This window comes from Corylus avellana, chromosome 8 (genome assembly GCF_965113065.1).
Source record: "Corylus avellana chromosome 8, dhCorAvel1.hap1.2, whole genome shotgun sequence".
Taxonomy (NCBI): Eukaryota; Viridiplantae; Streptophyta; class Magnoliopsida; order Fagales; family Betulaceae; genus Corylus; species Corylus avellana.
In genome coordinates this window covers 15,222,050-15,238,981 of record NC_142497.1, presented here as the reverse complement: position 1 = coordinate 15,238,981, position 16,932 = coordinate 15,222,050, and the positions used below count along the sequence as shown (strand labels likewise).

The 16,932-nt window shown below is 36.8% G+C and overlaps 2 protein-coding genes across 2 annotated transcripts; one reads left to right on the top strand and one right to left on the bottom strand.

Annotated features, from left to right (window-relative positions):
• Positions 1 to 7,688: 7,688 nt before the first annotated feature.
• Positions 7,689 to 10,241, top strand: LOC148584163 (putative disease resistance RPP13-like protein 3). Its single transcript, XM_088519272.1, has one exon. It carries the CDS (start codon positions 7,689 to 7,691, stop codon positions 10,227 to 10,229), a length of 2,541 nt encoding a protein of 846 aa, XP_088375398.1. The 3' UTR covers positions 10,230 to 10,241.
• A 3,331-nt stretch (positions 10,242 to 13,572) lies between these two features.
• LOC132164219 (Nucleotide/sugar transporter family protein) lies at positions 13,573 to 15,989 on the bottom strand. Its single transcript, XM_088519149.1, has 7 exons — positions 15,869 to 15,989; positions 15,330 to 15,514; positions 14,803 to 14,870; positions 14,580 to 14,712; positions 14,276 to 14,437; positions 13,915 to 14,187; positions 13,573 to 13,818 (listed from the first exon to the last, which is right to left on the bottom strand). Exons 1-7 carry the CDS (start codon positions 15,987 to 15,989, stop codon positions 13,714 to 13,716), a joined length of 1,047 nt encoding a protein of 348 aa, XP_088375275.1. The 3' UTR covers positions 13,573 to 13,713.
• Between the last annotated feature and the right edge of the window lie 943 nt (positions 15,990 to 16,932).

Genomic DNA, 16,932 nt, shown 5'->3' with positions numbered 1-16,932 from the left:
AAGTCTAATGGAAGGGAAAAGCTTATAACAAAATTAAGACCTATACTTTTAGACTCTAACAACTATGCTACTGTAAAGCACAAAGCTAGCATAACAACCTAGTAAACTCACCAAAGAAAGACAGTGGTTACCTCAACATAGCAAGTTCTTCAACAAAACCTCCTCATTCTCCAAGAACACTCACAAAATCTCACAAACTCTCAAGAATCAAACAAGCAGGGTTTCTCTAGGGCTCAAAGGGCATGGGAGGGAGGTATTTATAGGGTAGAACAAGCTGAGGGCTCTGCAGGAACAGTGCTGAAAAAGGGCAGGCACTTGGTGCTATAGTACCTAGCGTTCGTGTACTATTTACCTAGGGTTTTTAGGTTGTAGGTCATACGTTCGGGCAAAAATCAGTGGTCAACAAAAAGTCAACGAGCGCTCGGTTGTTCCCTACATGAGCGCTCGTGTACTCTTGACAGGCGAGCGCACGCGTGGTCCCCCCCTCCAATTGTCCCTAGTGACCTAAAGTCCAATTAACCCTATAACTAAGCTGTCTTAAGCCTAGTTAATTATTTTGGGTCACTACATAGGTGTAGATTGGAGTCTATTAGGTTTTGTAGGACAGATAACCATGCCACAAATTCTTGCTGCCACATCCTCATTGAAAGTTTCTTCTATCATAGAAACTTTCCACCAGTTTGAATTTTCATCAATAAGCTCCTTTGCTCTAGCAAAGATATGTAAGCATGCAGGAGTATCTTAGCTCTTCATTGGACACCACAAAGGACCGTAGAAGTACGATTGGATTGAGTTGTGTATAAAAATAGGCAGAGGTCATGCTCATTTTTGCATCGTTGAGAGTTCTCTTGGGAATAAGGCTTAGACAAGTATAGAGGAACCGTTTGGGGAACAAGGAAGTGGGTAAGAAAGTGAGTGAAAATTTCGAGAGCGAGGAGGAGCAAAATCACCTGAAGGCCAGGCCAAGGAGAAATCTAGTTGTGTAAGGTGAGCGTGTTGAACTCATGAATTTGTTTTTCTTGATATCCATTGAATCTAAAATATGTTTTGATATGCATGGTTTGATCTCATAAAAGAATGGTGTTGAAGAATGAAATGGACTGATGATTTTCGGATTGAACCATTTCTATTGTAAGGTCTATGGTTTTTCAATATGATTTTGAACATACTTACACTTGAGAAGTTTAAATAAATGATCGCTTTACTTGTTGATTCTTTGTTGTTCTTGTTTAAATCTACCTTAGAGTGATCAGAAATTTATGTTGTAATCCAAGAATGCATGTATTTACGACATGTTGGTAGCCTCTAAATATTGTTCTAGAGAAGATTTAATTGGATTAGGTCTCATGGTTTTTCTTTTCTCATTGGAGAGTTTTTCACGTAAAACTTGAAAAGGATAGAGAGTGAGTATGTTAGGGTGGGAAGGTTTGGATATACGAGTTAGAGATTCTTCTAATTTGAGAATCAATTAAACAAAGAAAAGAAAAAAGAAAAGGAAGAGAGTCAATTTATTCAAAGAATCAAAATCCTTTACAACTCAGCAAAATGTCTTGAGTTTATAGGGGAAAAAATGTCCTGGATCTGGAAAGAAAGACCAAGATACTTAGATACATGAAACTTTTGTCACAAACTTAAACAACAGAGTCCTTGGTTGATTTCTTAGCCTCATGAGTTTCCTTATCTGAAAGGCCCACGCTCTTCAATTCCCAGCCAAAAGTGGTGTAGTATCCTTATCTTTAATCTGGAAATTAGAAATGAATTATTAAACAGGGAAAAATGAAATCATTCAATTCCTATCGCAGTGAAACACTTACTGATCAATACTGAGAAAGAGTACCTGGGAAGCCAGTGATACATCAGTGGGTTGTTTCTTTTTACCCTCCTGGGTGCAAAAATATGAGTAAAGTCCCATTCCCCATATTGCAATTAGGATTCCAATAATGTTCCTCTCTGTAAATGGGTCATGGAGAAGTGTATAGCCAAAGGCAAGAACAAGGCATGTCTTGAGGTGCCGTAGCACTTGATATGTAACAGGAGAAGTCTTGCCAATAACTAGAAAGGTGCTGAAGTTCACAGCCACTGCTATTAGGCACGAAAGCACGATGAATGCCTGCACATTTTCACTTCCATTAATCTCCCATCACAAGTTAATTTTCTAGGCACGAGGAAAGGAGAAAGAAAAGGGAAGCAATTAAGTTACCAAAACTAAAGGAGAATACTTGCAGGCAAAGACATTTTGGTTGGTGAGGAACTGATCAACCAGAGGGCCTGAGACAAAGAGAACTGCTGCCTGAAATGGAGCTGACTGGTATAGCAGCTGAGTTGACGATACATTGAGCCTCTTCTGTTTCGAAGTTACCAGTATATTACATGAAAATGATTTTTATAAATAGGCCAAAAACCATTGAATGACAAGATGGGTCCATGTCCTATTATTTGGAACACCGTTATGGAAAACTAGCTTATAACTCGTGCGACGGGATTTTTAGTTATAATTTAATTTTAAAATGTCAACGCATTATTTTTTATTTTAAGTTAAAAAAGACATAAAAATATATCTTACTTCTTTAAATAAAAAAAAATTAAATCTTTGCTCCTATAAGTGTATGTGATTTAAAATGAATAGTATAAAGAAAAAAATTGGCAAGAAGAACATATGGAATTTTTTTTTTTTTTTTTTTGACATGGAAGAATACATGAATTATAATATAGAAAATTAGCATAATTATTTAATATTGTTTGTGTGATATCTACAATATTTTAATACAAATCAAACGTATATAATTTTGCAAAAAATACCGAAAAAAATAAACAATTTTTTTTTTTTTATTGAAAATTTGTCGCATAGGTATACATGGTTTAAGGCCTGTTAGGAATTGCATTTGAGGGCTTCAAAAGTGCGTTTAACACCCTAAAATGTCGTTTGAAAAGAAAAAAAAAATCATTTGGTAAAAAAACCTAAAAAAGGCCAAAATGCACATTTGGCAAGCTTAAAAATGAAGTTTTTGCTAAAAAGCCCTTAAAAAAAAAAAAAAAAAACTTAAAACCTTTATTTCTCAAACAAGCACTTAAAATGAAAAGTACAAAGAAAAAAAAAATAGCCTTTTAAATAAATGGGCTAGTTGGCCGATTTTTTATTTATTTATTTTTATGGCGGATTATGAGTGGTTAATGCTGTCTTTCTATAGTTTTGGAGAGTAATAAATTCTAAAAAAATAATATCGTGCATTAAATTTTTGAACTTAATGAAATTACATATAAGGAAAATTATTAAAATATAATTAAATGCTCTTAATTAAGCTATTTTAATGACCGGTTCAAAAATTATGCTTTAAAAAATAGGTTTAGCCTTTAAAAAAAAATGGGTTCACGCCACATGTTGCAATTTTAAGGGTCTGTTTAGGATTGCGTTTGAGGGGCATAAAAGTACTTTTAACACTCAAAAAGTCTGTTTGAATAAAAAAGTACTCGTTTGGTAAAAAAATTAAAAGTGCTTTTAAGGGTCCAAAAAACCTAAAAATGGCCAAAACCCACTTTTGACAAAAGCTTAAAAATGAAGCTTTTACCCAAAAACTCTTTCTAACTTAAAAGCTCTATTTGTCAAACGCAATCCCAAACAAGCTTTAAGACATTTTTAAGAGGGGTTTTGGCTATTATATACATGGGTTAAATATTTTTTTGCCTCTCTAGGGTTTAAACACCTTATTTATTTATTTATTTTTCATAGGGTTTCATTTTTATCACAGAAGGTACTTGTAATTTTCATAAAGACGGTGATGGTACATTCGTTAAAATTCTGTCCAAAACGTAACGAAACACCATGTCAGCACCAATCAATTGTCGCCACGTGTCATATAATTAATTTTTTTAAGAAAATATTTTTTTAAAAAATTAAAAAATTATATTTTGTTCAAAAAAAAAGGAAAAAAGAAAAGAAAAAAAAAATGGGCCATATGGAGCCACCCACTTTGGCCATGGGGTGGCCTATTTAATAATCCTTAGTTCACGGCCAAAGGGGTGGCCGAACCACCCGGCCCCAAACCCACTAGGGGTGGTTTCGGCCACCCCCATCCGGCCGTTGGGGTGGCTGGCCACACCCAAATGCCCAAGGGGCCACTCCAATTTTTTTTTTCTTTTTAAAAATATTTTCTTAAAAAATTAATTATATGACATGTGGCGACATTTGATTGGTGCTGACGTGGCGTTTCATTAAGTTTTGGACGAAATTTTAACGGAGGTACCATTTCGGTTTTTATGAAAATCACAGATACTTTTTGTGATAAAAATGAAACCCTAAGAGAAAAAATAAAGTGTTTAAACCCCAAGGGCAAAAAAATATTTAACACTATATATACGACACTTGGGATTAAGATCGACTAGAATTCTCTTTAAACTCATAAATATGAGCCGTCTATATCATCTAAGCGTTTAAAATAAGTCATGTTTCAGCATTTAATGAGGATGCTACTAAACCTATATTTCCATGAGAGTAGCTTCCTTATTAAACATTGAAACATGACTTATTTTAGATGTTTAAATGATATGTACGGCTGAAATTTATGAATTTGATAATCTCAAATTTAAAGTAAATTTTAGGAGATCTCCATGACACTTGTGGGTTATGATTAATCTTAATTAACTTAATTAATGCACCCACAACTGTTAGGCATGCATAGAGATCGATGGAGCAAGTGCCACTTTTCTATTGTATCTCCAAGGGATCTCCGTCGTCCAAAACGCCGTTGTACAGCCTTGTTGCCACTGTTGCTCTGCAATGAATGCGTTCAAAGAGACGACAAAGATAAAAAAAAAAAAAAAATGAGAGAAAGGAGGGAGAAACGGTGAAGCTTTGACGAAGACGATGCAGACCATGGGTTCGGTAATGGATCTTCGACGAATGAGACCGTGAGACAAAAATGAAAATGCGTTGAGAAAGGAGAGATAAATAATAAACAAATGATCGATTTTTGTACAGTATCCCGGGATATATATACTGTGCACAAATGGCTCAAAAATGCATTTTATTTGCATCATATTATCATATTTGCTTAGCCATTTTTGAAAAAAATGGGTAATGAATTTTGACTGCTCTTAGTTTGTAAGTGGGGCTTGATAAGGAAAATCCCAACGGGCAACAGCCACAAGAACAAGAATATCCATATAATCCCTTACGTTCCTCAATTCGGCAAACCCTTTCACTTTCAGCATTTGGAGCAAGAAAAGTGTTAGGGCCCTATAGCCAAAGTGGTCGGCTTCTTTCTGCAATAACATTTACATCCCTAATTGCCAGTGCAACATCTAGTATATTTTTTCTGAGAATTAAGGTTTTTTTTTTTTTTTTTTTTTTTAAATTAACCTTTATTTTTCTGACCTGATTTTAGAAAATAATAATATACTCTTAACATCATAAGAACACATGTAGAACCCCTAACATTTCACCATCAAAGTTGAATTCCTGGCACTGGCTGTCACTAATATCTCTTTAGACTTATATAATTAATGATCATTTTATGAGTTGTCCTTGTCACAAGCAAGTTAGGAGCAAATATCATCGTAAAATCAATTTGGGAGAACAGCTTTATTGATTCAATACACTTGCAAAAAGTGCCAAAATAATAATAAAAATAAAAATTTACAAGGCCGGATTCCAATAGCTCCTCCTCCTATTCTTATTGCAAGTGAAAATGACACATTTTCCTGTTCGGTTAGTTTAATGTTGTGTAGCTTTTGTTCAGATTTTTAAAATATTAACCATCAATTTGAGATTGTGATTTCAATAAGTGTGATTTTAAAAATTGTAAAAGCTTTTGGTAAAACATTTAAAAAATATATTTTTTTTATCAAATATTTGTTATGTGAAATCAAGATTTTGATTTAAATTCACTTTTTTTTTTTCTTCAAATAAGCACTTTTAGTCTACTTATAGAAATCCCAAATTTTTTTCTAATTTTAAATTGCAATGTCAAACGGCTTACGTTTTACTATATTTTTTTTTATTTTTTTAAAACATAAATTATGCTTGTGAAATCGCAATATCAAACGCACCATTAAACTCGTTCCAATGGCAATCTCGGCTCCAACCTTTCCTGACGTTATTCTCTAAATCCTTTTACCTACATTCAGTTTATCAGACCATGAAGCATCTTCGTCGCACTCTTGTCTTGTAGGTGAATATTGAAACATTGGAAAATATAAATGTTTAGAAATAATCATTTTTTTTTTGAAAAATAATATTTAAATAGAATAATAAAAGTGTATAATTAAAATGGTGAGCTGAGCTACTTTTAAAAAATTGATAGCTAAAATAAAAATATATTATTTTTAATTATTTTGACTACTAAAATTTAGTGAGCTTACTAAAACGCTATAAGAAAGACATTACAAATTTGAAGATAGTTTAGAGGGTTTGATTACTTTTCTCGCAAAAAAAAAAAAAAAAAAAAAAAAAAAAGCCACGTAACAGTAAAAAAGACAAAAAAAATCCTCGTCAAAGGAAAAGAAAAGGAAAAGTGATAAGCTGACCTAGTCCACCAAATTTAAAAATAAGAACCAAAGATGGCAACCCTACATACTTTAGTAAAGCAAAAGAAATAACACCAGCAAAATCTTCAGTAAAATGCCCTACATTGTAATATAATTCACAAAATGATAATCAAAGACGACGTTACGTACAGTACGTTAGTCCACATAAAAAATTATTGATCGAGGTCTTCATAGTGAAAGGTCGGTCGTGTACATATTGATTGATTGTTCACTCTGCTTTTTGCAAAGCAACCTCGGTGAAATTACTTTACTCTTTTCTTTTTCTTTTACTCTTTTCTTTTTGGGTAAGTGCCTTGCTTTTTCTTTTTCTTCTTTGGGTGATAGTACGCAATGTAACATTTTCTGTTATCCTTGAGTCCTTCCTTCTGCCTACGTCGAGATAAAATAATTATAGGATTATAAATGAAGCAGGAAAATAGCAGATTAGAAAATAATATTCAGTCACATAAGATATAAAGATTTAGGTAATTTGACTTAACAAGTTTATATTTATTGACGGGGACAATTCAAGAGAAATTCACTAACAAAATGATGGAATATAAAGAGTAGTATAAACAAAACTACTTAAACCCAAAAGCCCGATACACCCAAATTCACAAAAAAAAAAAAAAAAAAAAAAAAAAATTAAATACAAAAGAGAAAATAATCTCTTAATTCTCTAAGATTTTGCTGCCCTCTTGCTCTCTTACATTTTTCACTCTTTTCTGTCTCTCACACGGAGCTACTGCCCTCTCACTTAACCATCAGAATTTTAAGTCTTCAATATATATAGAGGCCAAGTACAATAAAAGATAGTCAGCCAAGAATGCTTCACTTGAAGAAAAGTAAAAAACTTCTGCATGAAGTAACTGAAAGAGACAAAACAGCAACCAATAATTAATAAAACGACTTGGATCCGCTCCATTTCAAATAGGAACCAGTTAGTTATTATCCATCACTTTCCGCTTTCACTACCAAATATCCCGGAGTTCTCCAATCAAGAAAAATTGTGTAATCATCGACCTGTGAATGTCTTTCCAAGATCGCAACATGACCAACTGTGCCTTCTGAACCCTGAGCGTCTATTTCCTCTCCACCCTTTCTTTCCTCTTAATTATTACATCTTTCTCTCCTTATCACTGAATATCACTCCCAGATAAGCAAGCATGGCCGACATTGCTGTCACATTACTCCTAGGATACTTGTCCAGTCTACTCAAAGACCAAGCAAATTTCCTTGTTGGACTGGAGGATAGAGTTGCTTCACTTCAAGGGGAGCTCAGTTTTATAAATATCTTTTTGGAGAACTCGGTGGAAAGACGGACCGATAAAATAGTGGAGGAGGTAGTCCGGCAGATCAGGGAGGTAGCTAACATGGCTGAGGATGTGATCGACAATTTCATCCTCAAGGTCGCTGAACACAGGAGGAGGAGCGCGGTAGAGAGGATATTTCATTTCCCTTCTCACACATTTATGCTTCGAACTGTTGGAAAGAAAATAGTAAGCATCAAAAAGAAAATCAACGACATCTACAACAATAAGGAAAGGTACGGCATTGAAAGAGTAGAAGCTACTGTAAATGCAGTCGAGGAGGAGGCAATGCGAAGACTTAGGAGAGAAGTTGAGGAAGATGATGTGGTGGGTTTCGTTCGTGACTCAACAACGTTGGGGAAGCAACTTAGTGAAGGGGATCCTAAGCTCGATGTCATTTCAATTATCGGAATGGGCGGGTTGGGCAAGACCACTCTAGCTAGGAAAATATACAATAATCTTCGTGTCATGAGGCACTTTAACTGCTATGTATGGCTGTGTATATCTCAAGATTTCAAAATCAGAGAGCTGTTGCTTAAGATTTTTAAGGAGTTGGGAATTGAACTTCAAGGCAAGAGTGACGATGAGTTAAAAAAGGACTTGTTCGAATATTTGAAAGGAAAGAGATACCTAATAGTCATGGATGACGTCTGGAGTAATGAAGTCTGGGATGAGGTAAGGTCTGCTTTTCCTAATGACTCCAATGGAAGTAGAATATTGATCACTAGCCGAAATAAAGAAGTGGCTTTGCATGCAAGTCTTACTCCTCCTCACCTTCTCTCATTTCTTGACAAATATGAAAGTTGGGAACTCTTTAAGAAAAAAGTGTTCCGAGGAGGAATATGTCCTCCCGAATTTGAAACTCTGGGAAGACAAATTGCAGAAGGTTGTCATGGTTTACCCCTTTCAATTGTTGTATTAGCGGGCCTTTTAGCGAATAAGGAGAGGTCACTTCACATATGGTCGAAATTTGTTGGTCATGTATCGAGTTTCCTAATTTCTCAAGCAGAGGATACCATTATTTGCGAGAAAATACTATCCTTAAGCTACACGGATTTGCCCCGGTACTTAAAGCCGTGCTTTTTGTATTTTGGTATCTATCCTGAAGACCATGAGATTCCAGTAAGGCAATTGATACAGCTGTGGGTAGCTGAAGGATTCATACCGCACACTGGCCAAAGATTCCCGGAGGATGTTGCTGAAATGTACTTGGAAAATCTCATTGATCGAAGCTTGATCCAAGTGGCTAGAAGGAGGGTAGATGGAGGAGTAAAGGCATGTCGTATCCATGATCTTTTACGAGAACTCTGCATATCAGAGAGTGCGAAAGAGATGTTTCTTGAGGTTCAATCAGAAAACCGTTTAGTTACCAACAATTCCCGCAGACTATCCATCCAAGGTAACACTCGCCAATACATGTCTTTAAACCCCTGTGTCCCTAAAAATGCCCGTTCGTTGTTCTTCTTTAATGATACAATGTATCACCGTGATAAATGGTCTTGGGTCCAGAAAAACTTCAAATTGCTACGGGTGCTTCATGACGAGAAAGTAGCAATTTCTGTGCCTAAAAGCATAGGAACATTTATCCATTTGAGATACTTGACGATAAACCTCAATGGTGCAAGATGTTTTCCAAAGTTGATTTACAACCTTACGACTCTAGAGACCCTTTACGTAACGGGCACTTTTTGTGTGGAATATTTGCCGAAAGAGATATTTAAGCTGCAACGATTAAAGAATCTGTATATTCCTCGTGGATTGTGGTTACGTTGTGATTCGAAGGTAGCTCTAGGGAACCTCCACGTTCTTTCTGTCGCATCAATTATTTATGATCCTCATAAGCATAGTTTCCCTGTCGTATTGGATAAGTTTCCTAACATTCGGAAATTGAAGATATCAATTGATGTGTCAGCAGGGGATAAGATTACTGAAGCCAAAGACATAGTTTGTTTTCCAATCCATTTGGCTCAGCTAGAAATATTGAGAATTGATAGTTGTAGAAGTATTCGTGGAATTCCGGATTCAATTCCATCAACAATCACCAAGCTAACCTTAAATGGTGGTGTCTTCAAAGTCAGTGGCGGCATGACAGAGCTGGGAAAGCTTCCCAATCTTCGGATACTTAAACTAGAAAAAAGTCATCATTCATCTGATATCAAAATCCACGTCATTGCAGATTCGTTTCCACAACTCCAAGTCCTCAAATTGCGTAATTTGATAGTTGAAGAATGGAAACAGGAGAGAGGTGCAATGCCAAGTCTTAGGCATTTGGTTATCAAGGGATGTGACAAATTTAGTAGCGCACCAGAACTACTGAGTTTAACGAGTTTGCTATCTGTGGAGGTGAGCGAGAGTCCAGTTCTGGAATTGCAGACGAAGCTACAGATCAAGGGTTGAGTTGCATGCGTGGATAGCTTTGTTTCCTGGTTGGTTTGTTTCAAGTTCAATATCTTTCAATAATCGGTTTCAAGCTTGGAGCGAGTCATTTTACTTGATTCTTTTTGTTTTTCTTGTTTAAATCTACTTTAGATTGATCATGAATTTATGTTGTAATCCAAGAATGTATGTATTCTTCAAGTGTTGTAAGCCTCTAAATAAGATAGTTGTAAACATTATTGCTGACACTACAAAAAAACAATTTTTTTCTGACGTGAGTTTTCTGACGTGTTGGGGTGTTTGACACGTCAGAAATTTTTTCTGACGTGGCGCTTCTGACGTGCGTCGATTGTCAGAAGTATAGGTGTCAGGAAAATTTTTTTCCTGACGTGCTAGTGGGTAAAACGTCAGAATTTTCTGACGTTCCACTGTCCCACACGTCAGAAAAATTTTCTGACGTGGTAGTTTTACCACGTCAGAAAATTTCTGACGTGGTAGTTCTACCACGTCAGAAATTTTCTGACATGGTAGTTCTACCACGTCAGAAAATTTCCTGACGTGGTAAAACTGCCACGTCAGAAAATTGATAAATTAAATAAAAAATTAATTTTTCGTTTTTTTAATTTTTTTCTGGAATTTCTTTTTTTTTTTAATTAAAATTAATTTTTAATTAAATTATTATTTTTTTTTTTTTGGGAATTTCTCTGCACGGTAGTGCAGGTCTGCCATGGATCTGCCATGGCCACTCCCTCTCTTCTTTTCTCTTCTTTTCTCTCTCTCTCTAGCTAGCTCTCTTCTTTTCTCCATGAGCTCTCCCTTTTCTCCATTTTCTCACTATCTCCCTCTTCTTTTCGATCTCCATGGTGCAGTTCTGCAGGTTTGAGTTTTTGAAAATATTTTTAAAAACTCAAACCGAAAAAATCTTCAAAAAATTAAAACCAACCATCAAAAAATCAATCTAACAAACCCAAAAAATCTTCTTACCGATCTTCGATCTCCTCTTCTTCTTCTTCTCTTCTCCATTTTTTTTTTTTTTTCCTTCTTCTTCTTCTTCTCTTCTCCTTTTCTTTTTCTTCTTCTCTTCTCCTTTTCTTTTTCTTCTTCTTCTGCTTCGATCTGCTGCAGAAGCATATGCTTCTCAATTTTTTCCCTTCTCACCTTCTGTTTTTCTTCTTCCTTTAGAGGTGCTGTGCAGTCGGTGCTGTGCAGTCAGACATGCAGGAGAGAGAATGCACATGTGTGGGGAAAATAAATGAAGAGAGAAAAAGTTGAGGGTGGAAATAAAAAGAGGGAAAAAAAAGTTTAAAATCCCGCCTATTTTTTGAGTTTTGTTGGGCCACTTTTGGTGATTTTCTGACGTGCCAGGTGTCGCACGTCAGGAATTTCTGACGTGCCACACATGGCACGTTAGGAATCTACTCAAAAAAATAATAAATAATTATCTATATGAATATATATATATATAATTTTGCTGACGTGGTATATCCACACGTCAGAAAAATTATGACGTGGCATTGTAGCACGTCAGAAAATTCTGACATGCTACAGTGCCACGTCAGAATTTTGCTGACGTGGTACATCCACACGTCAGAAAAATTCTGACGTGGTAGGTCTCACCACGTCAGCAATTATATAAATGTTTATCTTTTGAAATCTGAAATATTTTCTTGACGTTCAAATATTTTACACGTCAGAAAAAAATTTTCTGACGTTTTAAATTTTAAATGTCAGAAAATTGCTGACGTGGCAAAAAATATGATACTGTAGCCACGTCAGAAAATGCCTGTTTTTTTGTAGTGTGATAAGATTAGACTTAGGCTCCGTTTACTTCGACGTAAAATGATTTCCGTTAGAAAATATTTTCAGAAAAACCATTTTTCTCGAAAATGTTTTCTGTCAAAAACATTTTACGGTATTTACCGTGCATACGGAAAATAATTTTTTTTTTTTAATATATTTTTTTCAATAAGGTCCCCATCAGGACCTGCATGGGACTTGTTCGAGACCTACAGGGATCTGCCCGGGACCCCGTCGAGACTTGTCCGGGACCTCGCCTAGACCTACCCGGGACTTGATCGGGACCCGCCCAAGACTTTACCGGGATTTACCTGAGACCTCGCCGGGACTTGACAGGAACCCGCTCGGGACTCCGCTAAGACTTGATCGGGATCTGCTCGGAACCCCGCCAAGACTTGCCTGGGACTTGACCGGGACCTGACCTGGCAAGGCCCAGTCGGGTCCCGGGCGGGGTCCCGGTCAAGTTTCAGGCGGGGTCCTAGTCAAGTTCCAGTTAGGTCCTGGGCAAGTCCTGGGCGGGTCCCGGTCAAGTTTTGGGCGGGTCCTAGGCGAGTCTCGCCGAGGTCCTGGGCAAGTCCCGGGCGGGTCTGGGTCAAGTCCCTGTCAAGTCCCAGGTGGCTCCCGGTCAGGTCTCGGTCAAGTCTTGGGCAAGTCCCGGTTAAGTCTCGGGCAAGTCCAGGCGGGGTCTCGGGCGAGTCCCAGTCAAGCCCCGGTCAAGTCCCGGGCGGGTCCTGGTCAAGTCCTGGGCGGGTCCCGGTCAAGTCCTGAGCAGGTCCTGGGTGGATCCCGGCGGGTCCCAGGTGGGTTTCGGTCAAGTCTTGGGCAGGTCTGGTCAGGTCCCGAGCAAGTCCCAGTTAGGTCCCGGGTGGGTCTCGGTCAAGTTCTGGGTGGGTCCCGGTCAAGTTCTAGGCAGGTCCTGGGTGAGTCTCAGTGAAGTCCCGTCGAGGTTCTGGGCGGGTCTTGAAAAAGTTCATCGATTTAAGAATGAGATGCTCATAGTTAGAAAATGGTTTACGGTTTTCAAAACCGTAAACCATTTTTCAAAAATTAAAGAAAAATTTTTGGTGAAAAGGAAAATATTTTTCGTTGACCAATATTTTACGTTGAAGTAAACACCGTAAAATGTGAAAATTATTTTACGTCGAAGTAAACGGAGCTTTAACTGAATTATGTCCCATAGTTTTTCTTTTCTCATTAGAGGGTTGTTCACGTAAAACTTTGGTGCCTCGCTTGTCGGTGTTTGAATTATTATTCTGCGGTGTTTGTGAGTTGTATTAGAAGTTATTATTGCCTATTTAATTTACATAAAGAAAAGTAGAAAAATGTTGGTGTGAAGTCATTGGTGATTGCCTCACCCTCACAAGAATGAGCATCATCTTTAATTTCTGTAAAATTATGAAAGATTGATAACCATTCCAAACATGAACTCACAATTGCATCGGTATTGACGTGAACATCGGAATCAGATTAAAAGGAAATGAAAAGAAAAGGATAGAGAGAGAGAGTATGTTAGGGCGGGAAGGTTTGGATATACGAGCTAGAGATTCTTCTAATTTGAGAATCAATTAAAAAAAGAAAAGGAAGAGAGTCAATTTATTCAAAGAATCAAAATCCTTTACAACTCAGCAAAATGTCTTGAGTTTATAGGGGAAAAAATGTCCTGGATCTGGAAAGAAAGACCAAGATACATGAAACTTTTGTCACAAACTTAAACAACAGAGTCCTTGGTTGATTTCTTAGCCTCATGAGTTTCCTTATCTGAAAGGCCCATGCTCTTCCCAGCCAAAAGTGGTGTAGTATCTTTATCTTTAATCTGGAAATTAGAAATGAATTATTAAACAGGGAAAAATGAAATCATTCAATTCCAATTGCTGTTAAACACTTACTGATCAATGCTGAGAAAGAGTACCTGGGAAGCCAGTGATACATCAGTGGGTTGTTTCTTTTTACCTTCCTGGGTGCAAAAATATGAGTAAAGTCCCATTCCCCATATTGCAATTAGGATTCCAATAATGTTCCTTTCTGTAAATGGGTCATGAAGAAGAGTATAGCCAAAGGCAAGAACAAGGCATGTCTTGAGGTGCCCTAGCACTTGATATGTAACAGGAGAAGTCTTGCCAATAACTAGAAAGGTGCTGAAGTTCACAGCCACTGCTATTAGGCACGAAAGCACGATGAATGCCTGCACATTTCACTTTCATTAATCTCCCATCACAAGTTAATTTTCTAGGCATGAGGAAAGGAGAAGAAAAGGGAAGCAATTAAGTTACCAAAACTAAAGGAGTATATTTGTAGGCAAAGACATTTTGGTTGGTGAGGAACTGATCAACAAGAGGGCCTGAGACAAAGAGCACTGCTGCCTGAAATGGAGCTGACTGGTATAGCAGCTGAGTTGAAGATACATTGAGCCTCTTCTGTATTGTGTTTGTCAGCTGAATGGATTATTGGGTTAAGAGTGACCAATTCATTTAAATAAAGTCAAACCTTTCTCTACACACACACACACACACATATATATATTCTGCAAATTTACCACTTTTACTAGAAAATAGTGGGAATTAATCAAAAGGATACAATTTGACCAACACAGGTAGTTATAATGGCTAAAACAGAGAGGATTGATCCCAAAGAATTGAGTTGAAGATCAGTTATGGAGGCAATGCCAACTCCTACTAGTAAGAGGAAGAGAGAGAACTTAATCTTCCGGCTGCAAATTAGAAAGGAAAAGGTTGCAGTGAGCTTGGAGAATCCTGTCTCAAAATCTAAGTAACAAAAGGTCTCTAAAGCCTAATATTACCTGAATTGCTTGTTCAGGAACAGTGTTTCCAATAGTACAGTAAATGGTATGATTGCAAGCTTTGTCATCTGCCAAAAATGTGATTACAAACACATACAACACTTAGATGATATGTAAAATTAATCACATTATAAGGTTAATTTCCTCTGCTAGCTGCTTGAAGTTTATTATTGCTGATGCTGAAAGCTACATGCCCTCAAACTATCTTTTAATTTCCTACTTTTTATAAAATTCTGTACATTATTAGATTTCCTTCCATTTGCCATTTATCGTGATATAAGAACACGATCGCCTTGACGATATCTACGCGGTTGTAAAATTTTGTGCCAATCGGCGAAAGTTTACTCTTTACCATTCTGAGCAAAATGTGAGCCGATCCAAATGATCTGGTACCGATCCGGATTTACCGACCTCCGGTTGGCATAAAATTTTACAAGCGTATAGACGTGGTCGGGGTGATTGTGTTGACGGTTGGAATGAAAATACTGAAAGTCCAATAGAAACCCCATTTTAGGAATGAAGTGAACCTGGTAAAATCCAATGGAGTTGAAACCCAGGCTCAGGTTGAGAAATCCAATTGAAACTCCATTCAGAAGGCCAAAGAGTATTACAGTCTTTGCGTCAGTTGATTTCGACTCAAAAAAATTCAACCGTTGCGCCACATGCAGGGTGCAGAATGTCACCATAAGATGCCAACTAGTGAGCGTAGTAGCTGCACCCCAAGAAATTAAAAAAAAATAAAATTGATTAATCTTAAATATATAGGAACTGATATGGAAATAATATTTTTTAGTTCGTGTGTATATATATATATATGAAACATGTGACGGTAAGACTTCTTAATAGAACGTGCAGAGAATACGACTCAACTGAATTTGATTATATGGTGAGGCGTAATCTAATATTCAACAAAATAATATCTCAAATTTTAAATTGACAATCTTAATTACATCAAATAGAACAAAAAAAGTGGTGCTTAAAAACAAGAACATCTCTTTATATATTATACTGTTGAATTAAAAATGTCTTGAGGGAATGCTCTGAAGATAGGATATTGAGTAGTTACCAAAAGGGAAGCCAAGCTTGCTCATCAAAGCTTTGTTGCAGATGACAATGGAGACAGATGATGCCACCGAAAGGAAAAGCGCGCCAATAACGCCCAGCTGGAAGCTCGACATTTCTCCCATCTTTGATCAAATGAAAAGAAAAGAATGAGAATCGAAGGTAAGACAGAAAATCTACATATAAAAATCTACCACTGTCCAATTCCCCTAGCTAGCCTATATTTTATTTGTAGCAACATTTTTCTCGTTTGAGAATATGAAAGGATTATTAATTTTATTTGATGACCAATTCTGTCAATGTCATTATTCTTTTGGGCTCGATGGTTATGACCACCAAACAGGTGGTAACATAATTAACTTAATATAAAAATAATGATCAATTGTAATAATTAGGAAATGTGATTTTGTTGAAACCAAAGGAATTCAACATAATGTAGAACAGTTTCTTACGTGTAAATGATGTAATAAATGGAGCTTGCTTGGATATAACTGCCCTTTTCTGACTAGTCTGGAAATAGAAAATGCATGAGAAGAGAAAAGTACCTTTTGTTTTTTTTTTTTTTTTTTGCGAGGAACAAGAAAGTGTTGGAGCCCTGGGGCTGGAGCCTTCACAAAAAACTAATTAAATTATTCATACGCAAACAAACATATAGAGTGCTTGTAAACCCACAAAAGATCTCAACCAACCTTAGAAACTGTGCTCCCAAAACTCCACACAATTTATGGAGGAGAGAATTGGGAGAGCAGAAAGACTGTGAAAGAGTGAGAGAGAGAGAGAGAGTGGGTCTCGTGGCTAGCTTGTATGAGAATGAAGCTTCTGCACCCTTTTATTTTAGATGGTTTTGAGGTTGGTGCCTAACGCCGTTTTCCAAGTGTAGATACAGTAGAGTTTTTGTTTTCATTTGCCTAGCTTCCAGAAGGGGGACTTGACGGCTATTCTAAGCAAGGAGACGGTCAATTTAAATGACCGTTAAGATGGTAATTAGGCTTGAAATTATAATTACCAAAAAGGCCATTTGTGATTGGTATTTTATAGGATTGACAATTTTTGATACGACGAATTTGA

What these genes read in the sequence shown, in the direction of transcription:
- LOC148584163 (XM_088519272.1), top strand. Translation starts at nt 7,689, where the DNA reads ATGGCCGACATTGCTGTCACATTACTCCTAGGATACTTGTCCAGTCTA.
- LOC132164219 (XM_088519149.1), bottom strand. Translation starts at nt 15,989, where the DNA reads ATGGGAGAAATGTCGAGCTTCCAGCTGGGCGTTATTGGCGCGCTTTTC. An exon ending in CAAGCTTGGCTTCCCTTTTG is followed by an intron (nt 15,515 to 15,868) that starts GTAACTACTCAA and finishes CTTGGGGTGCAG; the next exon opens with CTACTACGCTCACTAGTTGG. An exon ending in ATGTATCACTGGCTTCCCAG is followed by an intron (nt 13,819 to 13,914) that starts GTACTCTTTCTC and finishes TCTAATTTCCAG; the next exon opens with ATTAAAGATAAAGATACTAC.